The 13,207-nt window shown below is 39.2% G+C and overlaps 5 protein-coding genes across 8 annotated transcripts; 1 reads left to right on the forward strand and 4 right to left on the reverse strand.

Moving 5' to 3' along the window:
* Nucleotides 1–133: 133 nt before the first annotated feature.
* LOC130701309 (zinc finger CCCH domain-containing protein 15 homolog) lies at nt 134–3,493 on the reverse strand. Of its 3 annotated transcripts, none has more exons than XM_059497266.1 (7): nt 3,353–3,493; nt 1,488–1,746; nt 1,220–1,419; nt 1,029–1,148; nt 753–959; nt 565–684; nt 134–504 (listed from the first exon to the last, which is right to left on the reverse strand). In XM_059497266.1, the coding sequence occupies exons 2-7, from the start codon at nt 1,576–1,578 to the stop codon at nt 259–261; spliced, it is 984 nt and encodes a 327-aa protein (XP_059353249.1). In that variant the 5' UTR covers nt 1,579–1,746; nt 3,353–3,493; the 3' UTR covers nt 134–258. The 3 variants fall into 3 exon arrangements, with proteins under 3 accessions (XP_059353249.1, XP_057379263.1, XP_057379262.1); XM_057523280.2 differs by lacking the exon at nt 3,353–3,493 and adding an exon at nt 1,949–2,135 and having other exon boundaries at nt 134–501; XM_057523279.2 differs by lacking the exon at nt 3,353–3,493 and adding an exon at nt 1,949–2,134.
* Nucleotides 2,777–5,799, forward strand: LOC130701291 (protein white-like). The gene is made up of 9 exons (XM_057523255.2): nt 2,777–2,925; nt 3,107–3,311; nt 3,374–3,786; nt 3,856–3,936; nt 3,999–4,487; nt 4,553–4,684; nt 4,755–4,983; nt 5,068–5,450; nt 5,526–5,799. Exons 1-9 carry the CDS (start codon nt 2,845–2,847, stop codon nt 5,625–5,627), a joined length of 2,115 nt encoding a protein of 704 aa, XP_057379238.1. The 5' UTR covers nt 2,777–2,844; the 3' UTR covers nt 5,628–5,799.
* Nucleotides 5,800–6,095: 296 nt separating this feature from the next.
* Nucleotides 6,096–8,022, reverse strand: LOC130701318 (dorsal-ventral patterning tolloid-like protein 1). Its single transcript, XM_057523292.2, has 6 exons — nt 7,741–8,022; nt 7,445–7,650; nt 7,225–7,380; nt 6,983–7,159; nt 6,673–6,847; nt 6,096–6,607 (listed from the first exon to the last, which is right to left on the reverse strand). Exons 1-6 carry the CDS (start codon nt 7,844–7,846, stop codon nt 6,432–6,434), a joined length of 996 nt encoding a protein of 331 aa, XP_057379275.1. The 5' UTR covers nt 7,847–8,022; the 3' UTR covers nt 6,096–6,431.
* A 134-nt stretch (nt 8,023–8,156) lies between these two features.
* On the reverse strand, nt 8,157–10,534 carry LOC130701310 (uncharacterized). The gene is made up of 7 exons (XM_057523281.2): nt 10,335–10,534; nt 10,121–10,267; nt 9,959–10,054; nt 9,276–9,359; nt 8,937–9,190; nt 8,721–8,859; nt 8,157–8,659 (listed from the first exon to the last, which is right to left on the reverse strand). Exons 1-7 carry the CDS (start codon nt 10,422–10,424, stop codon nt 8,246–8,248), a joined length of 1,224 nt encoding a protein of 407 aa, XP_057379264.1. The 5' UTR covers nt 10,425–10,534; the 3' UTR covers nt 8,157–8,245.
* Nucleotides 10,535–10,766: 232 nt separating this feature from the next.
* On the reverse strand, nt 10,767–12,618 carry LOC130701305 (G2/mitotic-specific cyclin-B2-like). Of its 2 annotated transcripts, none has more exons than XM_057523272.2 (8): nt 12,434–12,618; nt 12,219–12,332; nt 11,899–12,147; nt 11,711–11,839; nt 11,497–11,649; nt 11,266–11,430; nt 10,979–11,197; nt 10,767–10,910 (listed from the first exon to the last, which is right to left on the reverse strand). In XM_057523272.2, exons 1-8 carry the CDS (start codon nt 12,533–12,535, stop codon nt 10,767–10,769), a joined length of 1,275 nt encoding a protein of 424 aa, XP_057379255.1. In that variant the 5' UTR covers nt 12,536–12,618. The 2 variants fall into 2 exon arrangements, with proteins under 2 accessions (XP_057379255.1, XP_057379256.1); XM_057523273.2 differs by having other exon boundaries at nt 12,443–12,531.
* Nucleotides 12,619–13,207: the final 589 nt, after the last annotated feature.

Consider the following 13,207-nt stretch of genomic DNA (forward strand, 5'->3'; position numbering starts at 1 on the left):
TGAAGTGTGATTCGTTCAAATTAAGTTTTTCTTTATTCGTCCTTTTTTCTTACCAAATTTTGATTTGAAAAAGGAATGAAATATTTTACCTACCCATATTTTGTGTCTTAATCTTGTACAAGATAATAAATGGTGAGCTTGTCTTCACATGTATTGGAAAAGAAAAAAGAAAACAAAATTTTTTACTTCCCAATTACCGATTGTAAAATTAGTTTTCATTCCTGTTGCATGAAGGAATATGAAGAGTCTGTTGTATTTTTAGTCGTTGACGTCCAGTTCCTCCAGTTCATCTTCGAGGTCGTCAAGATCGTCTTCATCTGCAAACAGGTTTTCGTCAATAGGTACGCCACCCGCTGCTTCATCAAGACATTCGGCATCGCCATTTTTAGTCGACTCTTCAACATCCACGAGTTGATACTCACGGGAGGCAGGAGCCACTGTGCCTGAGCCATCAACGTCAGTGCCTACGCAGGCAAGAGCGTTCAGATCCAACTCACGGTACTGCTGTTAGATTTAGAGAACAATTAACACACCTGTTTACACAACAAAAATTAAACTCAATACCACTTCACTGTCTTCCTCCTCGTTGGGAAGATTAGCCGTATCAAAGGCTTCATCACCATCCTCCATATTGTCATCCCGGGCTAAATCGGGATTGAAGGTAAACATCTCGCGACCGGAAATCTATGAATGATAAACATTGACACGTCAGCTTAAAACGTTCTAGAACAGTAAAGAAAAACGCTACGTACACCAACAGATCTTCCGGCCTTGAAAGCTGCTTGCTTGCGAGTATTTTCCTTGTTACTGGACTCTTCACGTTCGCGTAATTTTCGTTTTTTCCACGCCAAGAAAGTCTCAAGCGTTACTTTGGTCTGCTTGGGTCCCAGAGCAGCACGTTCCTTTTCAATTAAGTCTTCTAGCGAAATTTCGTCTTTCTTCTCCTCTTTTTTCTTGTCCTGGTTATTAAATAAAAACATGCACATTAATTATTGTTCAACTTAAGTCTCCTAAACGACAGTATTAACCTTCTTCAAAACGAATCCGGGTGGAAGCGCGTGACGGTAAATGCAGGATTCGCCTGAAGGGCACTGCCAAAACCAACCGTATTTATTCTTCTCCACGGCGTCTAAGAAGTGCTTGCAAATCTGCATTCAAAGAAAAGCATGATACCGTTCAGAATTAAATATGCTCTCAAGCATACAGATTAATACATTACGATATCTGTTTTCGTCTTTTTCTTGTCGGCTTCAGCGTGTTTCTTCTCGACAACTTCTTTGAGTTTTTCTTCATCCCAATCCTCCGAAGTTCCGTCTTGACCATCATCTCGAACGTCGCAATACAAGCTTCTCTTTTCAGCTTTGCGTTCAATTTCCAAGTCGTGGGAAAACTTGCAACGATCACCTTTCCCACAAGTTCCTGGTAACAAGAATAAAAAATTATTAATGAGTTGTCAGGAAACCTTGTATAAAATTACAAAGCTTCACCTTGCTTGAAAAACGCACACAGAATCGATTTCGGATCTGCTCCTTTTTCCACTTTTTGTACAGGTTGCACAGGCTTGAAGAGATCTTGCATTTCCTTTTGTGCTTTCAATTCAGCCTCTTTCTTTTCCTTCTGCAACCTCTTTTCATCTTCAAGTTTTTTTGCTGCAGCAGTACCACCACTTTTCACTTGCTGTTGCACTTGGGCAATGAACTTTTGATTTTTTCCACCCTTCTTGTTTTTCAACCCAAATGTTTTATCCTGCCAAAATAATAGTTGAAACCAAATTCAATAACCTTGTCCTACTATATTTATGAACATACACAAGATGGTATCTAGACAACCAAAAAGTTTATATATGTTCATAAGCTCATATATCAAAACTGACAATGAAGCAAATGGAAACTATGTCGGCACGTATTAACCATGTTGTTAGGTATGAAACCTTTTACTGATGTCTTACCTCAATGATTTTTTCTTTTTTCTTGTTTTCAACTTTTGCTTTACTAGCGCCAGAGTTCGTTTTTGGCCCCATTGTATGTCAAAATGATTGGCACTACTTCGAAGACCAATAAATAGTGCAGTAAAAAAAGATTTCCACGAGAAATCAACCACACGGTTAGCAAAAGCAGACAAATGTCGGAAAGAATCACAGGGGAAATAGAGAACTAGCTGCCATCTTGCGGCCGTGATTTTAAAAACTTTAAAACGATTTCTTTTTGTCATTGAAAATTGTTTTAATGTTATATTCAAGAATAATTACGCTACCATTTGCATTTAACGGTATTTTAAATCACGCAAGTCATTACCAATAAACTGATACATTGAGAGGAAAAAAGTAATGTCAGCCCCCATAAAAATTTAGCATAGAGTTTATCCACGACGTTGCTTTTACGTTATATAATTAAGGTAAATTAGCGCCGAACGATATTGCCTCACCAGTTTTTTTCTGAATTTAACTACGTTTTCCGTAACATCTTAACGGTGCTATTTTACCATTAAAACCGTTGTAGCCATTTCTAACGCCATGCATTTATTGTTGCATTATGGCAAAGAAACGGGCTTTTGCTTACTGTGTGTAAAATACAAAATAATAACAGTTAAAAATACTGACCTAATAATTATCTTCGAAAACTCTCAAATCAAACCAACCTTGGGTTCTATAACAGTTTTATCAGTATCCATCAGTCAATAAAGAGATATCCAAAGCGGTGCATAGGAAGATAAGCGGCATGGGTTGCGTGTTCGGTAACGTGACTTCAGCATTCGCAAACGAGTTGCTGGTTCTTTCCGACTGCGAAATCTATTGTTAAGTAAACCTTCCAACAGAAAGGCCTATCAAGCTTTCCAAGCACAGAAATGCCTGAGAAATACAAAGTTACGTCTGACGAAACGAATTTTAGAATTCCCCACGATAATTTGGCTTATAATAAAGAAATGGTACGTAACATTATTTTGTCTAATTTTTTAAGGTTCCATTACAAAACAATAGCTTGTATCTACTCATTAACTTATGTAACCTATGACTAATGCATTTGTCTTCCCTTCACCACTCTGCTACACGATCCTTGCTCTCAAAGTATTTGAATATTTGTTTAAATATCAGACCTGTTCCAAATAGGATGAAATAAAAAATGACAAACAATTTGGGGTAGTCCCCACAGCCCCTAATGAGACATCCCTAGAATTTTCATCGCAACATATAAAAGGAGTTTTAACAAGTCAGCCGGTGACTTACATTTGGGAAAACATCGAAGCTGAAATTGATATCGTAGAAGGGCGCTGTCGTAAGAAGCAAACTACCCACAAGCGCATCCTCGATCACGGTAGAACGGTATACATTATGCGATTGCTCAACGTAACTGACCTTTAATCTTTTTTCGTCAAGTGACTGGCGCTGTTCAGCCGGGCGAGTTTCTGGCAATCATGGGAGCAAGTGGAGCAGGAAAGACCACACTTCTTAATTGCTTAACGTTCCGCAATACAGGTAAATTGAAGATCACTGGAACGAGACTCCTGAACGGCGCTCCAGTCAACACAGATGCTTTAGCTCGTATTTCCGGATACGTGCAACAGGATGATCTCTTCATTGGTACACTGAAAGTTGGAGAAATCTTGCGTTTCCAGGCTCTACTGCGAATGGATAAATATTTTAGCTACGAGGAAAGAATGGAAAGAGTTGAAGAAGTCATTCTGGAACTAGGACTTACCAAATGTCGCAACACGCTAGTCGGCAATCCCGAGAAAGGCATTAAAGGAATCTCGGGTGGCGAGAGGAAACGTTTGGCATTCGCTTGTGAGGTCAGCTAGCTGCAGAAAAACTGTTTAAACCTTCATATCCTGCAACTTAATTTGTCCGTTTTAATTTAGCTTCTTACGAATCCATCGCTGATGTTCTGTGATGAGCCTACGTCAGGTTTGGATTCATTTATGGCTCAGAACGTCGTCCAGGTAATTCATTTAGCTGTCAAATTAACAAATATGTGTTATCCTATTTCGAATGTTCTTTAAAGGCTTTGAAAAACCTGGCATCAGCTGGGAAAACAGTAATTTGCACAATCCATCAACCGTCTTCTGAAGTCTTTGCCATGTTTGATCGCATTCTGTTAATGGCGGAGGGACGAACGGCTTTCCTGGGACCAATCGATGATTGCCTTCGTTTCTTTTCCTGCCACGGCATGCCATGCCCGGCAAATTACAATCCAGCCGACTTTTACATATTCAGTTTGGCTACCGTACCTGGCAAAGAAAATGAGTCACGCAGTAAAATCAAGTATTTATGCGACGCTTACGATACTTCCGAAGCTGCAAGGCAGATCAAAGCAATTGTTCAAAAAGAAAACAGTCATTCGACAAGACAAAATATTAACGATTCGGAAAACATCAAAAGGTCACCTTACAAAGCAAATTGGTTTCAGCAATTTTCAGCCGTTATGTGGCGGTCCTTCTTATCGGTCCTCCGGGATCCTCAGATCCTGGCGGTCAAAGCGTCTTCGTCTATTGTAAGTCGATCGATATTACCGTCCAAAAAAACATAAAATAGCGTTCGTTTCTGATCTATTTACAGTTCATCGCTCTTCTGATTGCGCTTATTTACCAAGGCCAATCAATGGATGCCAGCAGTTCTTTGAATATTCAGGGGGTCCTTTTCCTGTTTTTGACGAATGCCACTTTCGAAAACGTCTTTGCTGTCATTAACGTACGTCGCTTTTTTCATTGAATAAGTGGGCAATTTTTCAGTAACAAATATGTGCTTCTCCCAAATTCAGACTTTCTCATTCGAACTGCCGATTTTCTTACGTGAGCACTTTAATGGCATGTACCGGACGGACGTCTACTTTTTGTCCAAAACATTCGCTGAACTGGCCATTTACATTTTCTTCCCATTCGTCGCCTTCGCCATTCCATACTACATAATCGGCTTGAATCCATTGGTAGAGCGCTTCTTTATTGGGGCTGGAATCATTATCCTCGTAACTAACGTTGCCACTTCTTTCGGTAAATTCAAATCACATTGTTATATTCCTCTCCGGTCAGCCAACACGTAACATGGACGTACGTTTTAAATATTTCACGATGCAGGCTACTTCGTTTCGTGCGTTGCTTCAACACCGCAAGTTGCACTGGCTATATCTGCACCAATGATTATTCCAGTGCTGCTTTTCGGTGGTTTTTTCTTGCAGAATGGCTCGGTTCCCGTTTACCTGGACTGGTTGCGTTACTTGTCTTGGTTCATGTACGGCAACGAAGCGTTATCCATTAACCAGTGGTATCACGTCGAATTCAACAATACAGATTGCCAATACGTTGGCTATAACGTCACTGCAATCAATGAGCTTGTCCCTGATGATGCTCCTGATGAAATTCTTAATTTTGTGGAAATCCTTACTGGTCTGTATACGGCTTACGAGAAAAACGTCGCATGTAGCGGAGAAGATATTCTGGAAATTTACAACTTCAAACCCGTAAGTGCCATTCACTCCTGAACAGTAAATTTGAAAACCTGCTAATTTTCTTCTCTCATCTGCGGTTACAAACAGGAATATTTCTATCGGGATATCGCCTGCCTCGGAGGTCTTATTCTCCTATTCCGTCTATGCGCATTTTTCGCTCTACTGGGGAAAACCTACAGGAAACAATAAAACTTTAATGTGGTGTGATAACTTAAAACAGTATTTTGTAGCTTATTCGTACTGCACTTGTTCAAGCGACACCAAATATGTGATTGCAAAATTTCTTGCAGCATCAAACGCTTCTTGCTATTTTCAAATGTGTACCTAGAAAGAAGATATTCAATAAAGGAATTGTGTCGACTTTATACTACTTATTAAGAGGGAAATGTTAGTTGGAATTGCTGGTTTGGCTTTCTTTCGACTCCTTTCCGTAGTCAACGATGTGAATGCACATTTAAAGCTATAAAACGTGTTTAGGTAGACTGTAACACTGTCAGTTTTGGAAGCTCATGTTGAAACTGTGCCAGTCAACCAAATTTGGAAGGCTAAGGACTTGCTGGTATTCCCCAGAATGGAGAACACCGTTTTTTTTGGGGGTCAATCTAGTGGAACAAAACCCCGTAAAAAAATTTGCCTCAAAAAATCAAAATCAAAATATAATAATTAAAACAAAATTTATGTAAACTACGCAGTGACATTCGTGACGAAGTGATAGTGAAGCTCTCCGTCAATTCGTTCAATATCACGAAATCGTATTGTACATGCAAATCTTATTTAAAAAATGTATGGTCTTCCTTGAATTACCTGTCAATGGGGTTACCTTAGTTGACCATATAATTCTTTACAAGGGAAACAGCACCAGCATAGCTAACGACTTTGTTGGAAATTCACAATGGTTACTATCGATCATTTGATTCAAATTAGTTTAAATAATTGTTTCGTCAATCCAAATGCAAGATATTGTGCTTCACAAAGATTGCTGATGACAAGGAGTTACTCTTTGTTAGTGATGTTGCTGGATTTAAGTCCTTCCTCATAAAACATCATCATGGCGTCGGCTATCATGGTTTTAATTTCTTGTCCGGCACTCTTTTCTTCCTCTGTTTCTGCGTTTACCTCCGAATCTTCAAAAAAATCAGGATACTCCTCCATAAAATACTGCATCAGATCTATTGTCAAAGAATAATTAGTACGGGAAAAACATTCTGCTTGTAACAGGAAATAGATACTTTACCAGCATGATTTCCAGCTGTAAACTTTGCGGCAAATCCGTTTTCAGAAATACTTCCATCGGTAGTGAAGCTAACCAATACGACGTTGGAAGTAGACACTTGGAAGAGAACGTCAGTCCGATGATCCCCACTGATTCTTTGGAGGAGTGGAGCTCCATCATTATCCCCATCGTAAATCTATCCATACAAATTAATATCCACTATTCAGAAACAAAGTAAACATCTGACACGATCCATTGGGGACACCCAATTTCCCTCAAAATTAGTTTTGAAGTTATTGTACCACACCATTTTAGATTTAATGTGACCTACCTGTATGACATCATAGTCTTTTTCGGTATTTACATCCAAGAATTCGAATAGAATTCTCTCTGAGTTACCCACGGTGATGAGCCATTCGCAACGCATATTGCTGTCGTAACTGAATGGGAAACTAGGAGATGCGATAAGGCCTGATGAGGATTGAATGGCATTGAAACATGATGAAACCTATGATAAGACGTAATAAAAAAAATAATTATTATGGTAGATATCTAAGCGAAAGTAAATTTTACAGCAAAGTAGTTGGCATGAAATCCTCTGCTAGTGCCCTTGTTATTCGTGACAAAGCGAACAAGCATTTTATTGTTAGTAGATCGAATAGGACGCGGTACAGAATTTCCGCTATGGACCAAAAGCACTGGATGTTCCGTACTGTCACCATCATGGACCTATTTCGAAACAGTTAGTTATTTTCTGATGAAATTTTTGATCAGGAAGTGAATAAGAACTTACAATGATGTAATCAAATCCAGTTTCAGTGTCGAAATCAATTAGAACTAATCTGACAGCCTTGGTGGGTTCCACTTTGATAAGCCAAACATAGTCCAATTTGTGGTTAGCTGTAGGATAGTTTGGCGACTCAAAGGAACCTGATTCTCCTGTTAGCAGCTCTCCAGATAGTATAGCCTCCACGTTAATATCCACGGATGGGGTAGACTCTTTTGGATTAGTTAACAAACAGATTAAATTGCGAAAGAGTATACTTACCTCGATCGCAATGGAAATTTCTTATTGGTTTAAAGTTCTACCTGACTCCTGAGTTGGTAATGCAGCCTCATCTTCAACAATATCCGAGTAGATTATCGCCACTCCTAGTAGTGACAGAGCGACGACCACGGCTCTCAGAGCGTCCATGTACAATTCACAGGTACTGCTAACTGTCGTTTAAAGTTTCACTGATTCGATTGCGCAGTCATTCGTCTCGATTCAAGAAGTAAGCCACGTAGAGATAAGGGATGACAATAGCATGCTGATTGGCTGCTCAAAATGGAACTAAAATCGACGCTTTATTCGGTATTCGACGACAAAATCCATCATGCTCGTTTTCTTCATGACCAGTTTTATCGCATATATTATGACGGCATCCAAGCTGCACAATTTATCTGCTATAATTGGTACTTGGAGTACGAGGACGCAAATAACCAGCTATAATCTAATTAAAATATTAATAAGAGCACACAATTTTTAATAGATAGAGATTTGGCACACGGACGAACAGGCGGAGAGGAAGAAACAGTAAAGAATGTGTGTAGATCAAACAAGTGTAAACAGGGAGGTCGAGGATCGGAGTTTAGGATGAGGAACAGGAATTTCGTCCACGCAAGAACAATGCTTAACCATTTCATGCGTCGGTGAACAGCAGAATTTTGGAGGACAGCAGTTCCAATGTGGGGGGGCTGAGGGTTGGTAATTTTGGAAGCGAGCTTTACAGCTTTGTACTTGTGTTTTTACTTCTAGGACATCCAGTTCCATTTGTCTAAGAGAATGATCTAACTGGAGTCTTTGCTGTCGCTCTTCGGCGATAGTGTTCCAAAAGCCTGTCAGATCGTCTGCCCGAATAACATTACCGTTCCTTGGATGTACCGTAGCTGTGTCACGGCCAGATCGTTCATCCGTCGATTGTAGAGGCTTTTGTATTTGACGGACTTCAGAAAGAAGGTCCTGAAACTGATGTGTCACAGGGTTCGGGAAATCCATAAGCTTTAGGGTAAATTTCGGAATAAGTTACCTGAGACCAAGGGAATTGCTGGCTATCAGGTTTAGATTCGACGTACCATCCTTGCTGGGCCGATTGTGACTTGCTTTGGGCAGATTTATGGTGAGTAAAGTGTGGCGAGCAGCTGTCAGCTCGGCCATCTATGGCATCACTGTGAAAGGATCACATATAACATCAATATCGCTATTAATAAAAAGAATATTTCGCTCGTCACAGAACGAAACCTACCCCAAAGAAGGTTGGGTATTTACACTGCGACAGTGATGGTGAAAAGGCGGTGGGGGACTAAATGGCGGTGGAGAACTTTTAAAAGAGCAATGAGTTTGTCTGTCATTTTTGTCGCCACAACTCTGAGGAATATCGGTTTGAGTTGCCGTAGTTTTTCCATTTTTACGCAACTTCTTTTCCAGCTGAGCAATTTTCTCAACGAGGACTGCATCATCGTCTCGTATTTCCGAAAGAACGCGATTTTGATTCATGATCTGTACACGTGGAATAAAACAAAACAATTAGTAGAAAATTCTAAGTCATAATACTTATTGTTTCAAAATGCGATCAAAAGACTACCTGTTGAATGCAATTGGCATATTGTTGCTGACAATCAATTAAATCCGTTTGCAGTATGTCAATCGTTTCGTTTTTGCAGGTTATCTGAGAGTACAAGTAGCAATAGCTTTAGATTTTGCCAAACGAATTCTTCTTTATTTAAACCATACCTCAAAGGAACAAGCACATATATCTGTTTTCGCATGCGCCATCCAACAGCTAGCTAGGCTAGGCCATATACTAGCCACATCAAACACCATTAGCATTTCAATAAATGAGTTAATGAATAAAAAGTTGATGCAGGCATAACGATACGAAATTCCCCATCAATGCATTCCAACATCCAAATGAAAAGACATTTGTAATATTAAAACTACATTGGGTGGTCGATTTAGCCGCATATAGAAATCCTTACATTATTCATTACGTTATACTGTGGATGAAATGTTATTTCAAAATCACCCTTCACGATCTAGCAACGTACATTTAGAAATGTCTTCAAATATTATTCATGCTAGCAAGCAATTTTTCCCTTTTTTTTCAATTTGAGATTCAAAAAGCTTGAGAAAACAGGTTCTTCTATAAATGTCTTCCTGACAACTTGTTATGTAGAGAAAAAATGTATCCCAACCTATCTCAAAATGAGATATTCATAACCCAGCAATATGTTCATGCGTAATGGGACGAAACATGCCTGCATATACCTCCACCTCTGAAGTTCTCTTTAGATCTTCTAATTCCTTTTGGTTTGCCTTTAAAGCATCTTGAAGCTGTTTGATAGTTACTTGTTGAGTTGATATCTGTCAAGAACAGTTTCAAGTGTCAATATGATTCCTGACATTTAATTATGAGTGTAATACTCATACAAGTCTATTCTTCTCAGCTAGTTGAGCACGAACTGTATCAAGTTCGTACTGCAACACAGATGTATGATCAAGATGTGTGTTTAGATGTTGATGAAGATTATCAGATATTTCCTCTAGACTTCCCATGCTTTCATCAATAGCGATCATCTAGACAAACAAATAATTATTTTATTTTCGAAAATGGTTTCATAATTAGGGATTGTAATGCTCTTACCGTACTACAAAGGCCACTTTCTTGAGAAGATGATTTTGACTCGCACCCTTCAAATAAATCATGCTCGTTCATACCAGCTGAATCGCTCATAATTTTCTTTACGTCTATGGTTTTTTTTTTGTCCCCACAACCACTAGCTTATTTTAAAAATCTAAAGTAGGATTGCAATTATTATTACACTAGCTAACATCTTAGCTAAGCAGCCATGCTTTTATTGTTGCAGCTGTAACTAACTGCCGCTAGGGGTTATTTGGCGGGAAACATAAAAAAAATGGAGACATCCGATGAGACATCTTTCTGTGAGACAATAAAACGTGTATTGTGGTAATTTGAAGAAAAATGAATAACAGCCTAGAGTGAATAAATAAAATCGATAGACTCTCTTGTGGGGGAATCAAAATACAAGTACTACTGCTAGATACTCTAGCTAAATTAACAACTAGAATTCGGAAGCATTCCAATCAGTTTGTTTAAATTAACAGAACTGAACTTCTCACTTTCACTTAGACCGTAAAATTGCTTGCGGTTCGCATACTTCTTGTAAGCCCCAGAATAGGTCGACTTTCCTTCGCTGGCCTAAAGCCAATTTAAGTCAAATATTAACATTTACAAAAGGCCCGTACGATTTTATCAAACAAAAATACCTCAAGTATGGCTCGAATCATTTTCTTCGCCAAGGGTTCAAGCTTCTTAGGTGATGGCAAGTGTCCTGTAGCATACCCAATCGGATATGGCCATCCCATGTGCCCATCAATCATTCGCCCAGCTAGGAGGGCAGCATTAGCCAACTCGGAGGCCGGGGTTTCCACCGTCGTGATGTCATGCAGGATAGCATCCATGCAGTATGTACAGGTGTTGTAAAACTATACAGATTATAACCGATACACACAGTGACAATGAGTGACAGGATATCATGTTTCAACGAATTTACCTCTTCGCTTTGACCGTTCTCGTCATAGAGCATCAATCGGTTAAGAAAGAAGATAGGATCGGCCACCTGAAGCTGAAAGTTAAGCATCTTTAATACGGTCTGCTCCATTCGAACGAGAATCGAAACATCTCCTTTATAACACATCAGATATAACAAATCCTGGGCCTGAAATTCAAATATCCAGAAGGTAACTATAAGAAAAAGTAAAGAATACAGCAGCAGAGGACTGACGTTAAGAGCTCTTGACTCAAGTTTTGTAGCAAGCCAGAAAACTGCCAAGCCACATAGCTGTAACCGATTCACGCCAACTTTGAAATGTTGCAAGGTTGCGTCCAATAGCCGAACAGCTGTATGCAATGTCTCTGGCTCTAGCTTCAGATGACCCTGTAATGTCAAATATCTTAGATTTGCAGACGATTGACGCGTAGTGACAACGAGATCTTACATGAATCTCGACTATCCAGTTAACTAATGTAGCTCGCATTTCGTTGGTAACTCGAGAGCCACAAACTGATAGATAATTTGGCGAGAAGCAATGTCGATTCTCTAGGCTCTTGGCGTACAAATACATATCCTAAAGGTAAATAAATTATGAATTCAAATCAAATAAATTATAAAATCAAAATGAGGTACATGAGCAACTGAAGGTTGGCATAGCCATAAATCCTCTGGCTTAATACCAACTAGATTTGGAACTAATCCGGAACTTGGAACTGGATCGTCGATATCGATCACAACACAGTCTGATTTTGTTCGTCTGACGTTGTTTGGCTTTTTGCATGTAGCCGAGTTAGACGAACTTGCACTTGTGGTCACTTTACGTCGACGTTGACAAGGCTTTTTACTGCTAATGACCTTGACATTTTTCTGAGTTATGGAAGCCTGAATTGTGACAAGATATATTACAAAAAGCAAACATAAAATTTGTTATAAACTATTGGTGCTGCATGTACCTTTGATTGTGTTGAGGTGGAGCTAGTGGAAGTATTTAGTTTTAAGACGCCATTAAGTCGATGTGATCGCCTCAGTGTATCTGGTATTTCTTTTAGGGGCACCCTATTAGACATCTACACGTGCATGAAACAGACGAAACAGATAGAACACGTTGCATGACAATCTGACAAAGCAACGAAAAAGGAAAACTTGAGACGATATCTTCATATCTTACCTTAAGTACGTACTTCGTATTTTTGGGGAAGAGCGAACCGCCAATTAAATTAAAATGTAGGTTGAAATTATAAAAAAAACATGGAGGCACACGTCTTTGCATCAATAGTTTGCAGGTTTTCCTTTACTTTTTTTAGAACAGCCAATGATATAATATTTTGGACCCTTTGCGTCTTGTGGAACTGCTCGAACTGTCACTTTCGAGCACATGGCCTAACTTTTATACTTGCTATTTGCTCATTGGTTATCTTTTGACTGAGGTTAAAGGTGGGGTATGACCCAAGGCATAATGGAGGACGTAAATTAGTCTCGTTTTCACCTTCCTGTTGCGTAACCCCATTTGAAATTGTTTCACATTTTATCCGCTCTGCATCAAATGCCGACACGAAAGGTGTGCTAGTGTGCAGTCAAAATGTTGCATGTTGAAGAAGGTGGTGGTGGCAGTATTTTGTATTTTGGTCGATCCAAGGAAAAGGTAAAGCTTCATGTTAGGCAATGCCCACCCGCTGTATCCTTTTTAAATCAACCAACTATTTTTTAAATTATTATTATTATTCTTATTGTTATATAATTTTTTTCTGGTATGATGATTGACGTAGCAGAATATGGATTGTGGTATTACGGAGAAGGTTCTTTGAAAATTTAAGGTAATTCTTTTCTCGAAAGTATTTTCAAATCCTGAGGTGACACCTGTACGGGAGTTACGACCGTCGAACTGTGAAAACTGGTGGTAAGACCTGACAAAAATTTGATAGTGTTTTCTAAGATATTCGAA

The sequence above is a fragment of the Daphnia carinata genome, chromosome 10 (assembly GCF_022539665.2).
Source record: "Daphnia carinata strain CSIRO-1 chromosome 10, CSIRO_AGI_Dcar_HiC_V3, whole genome shotgun sequence".
NCBI lineage: Eukaryota > Metazoa > Arthropoda > Branchiopoda > Diplostraca > Daphniidae > Daphnia > Daphnia carinata.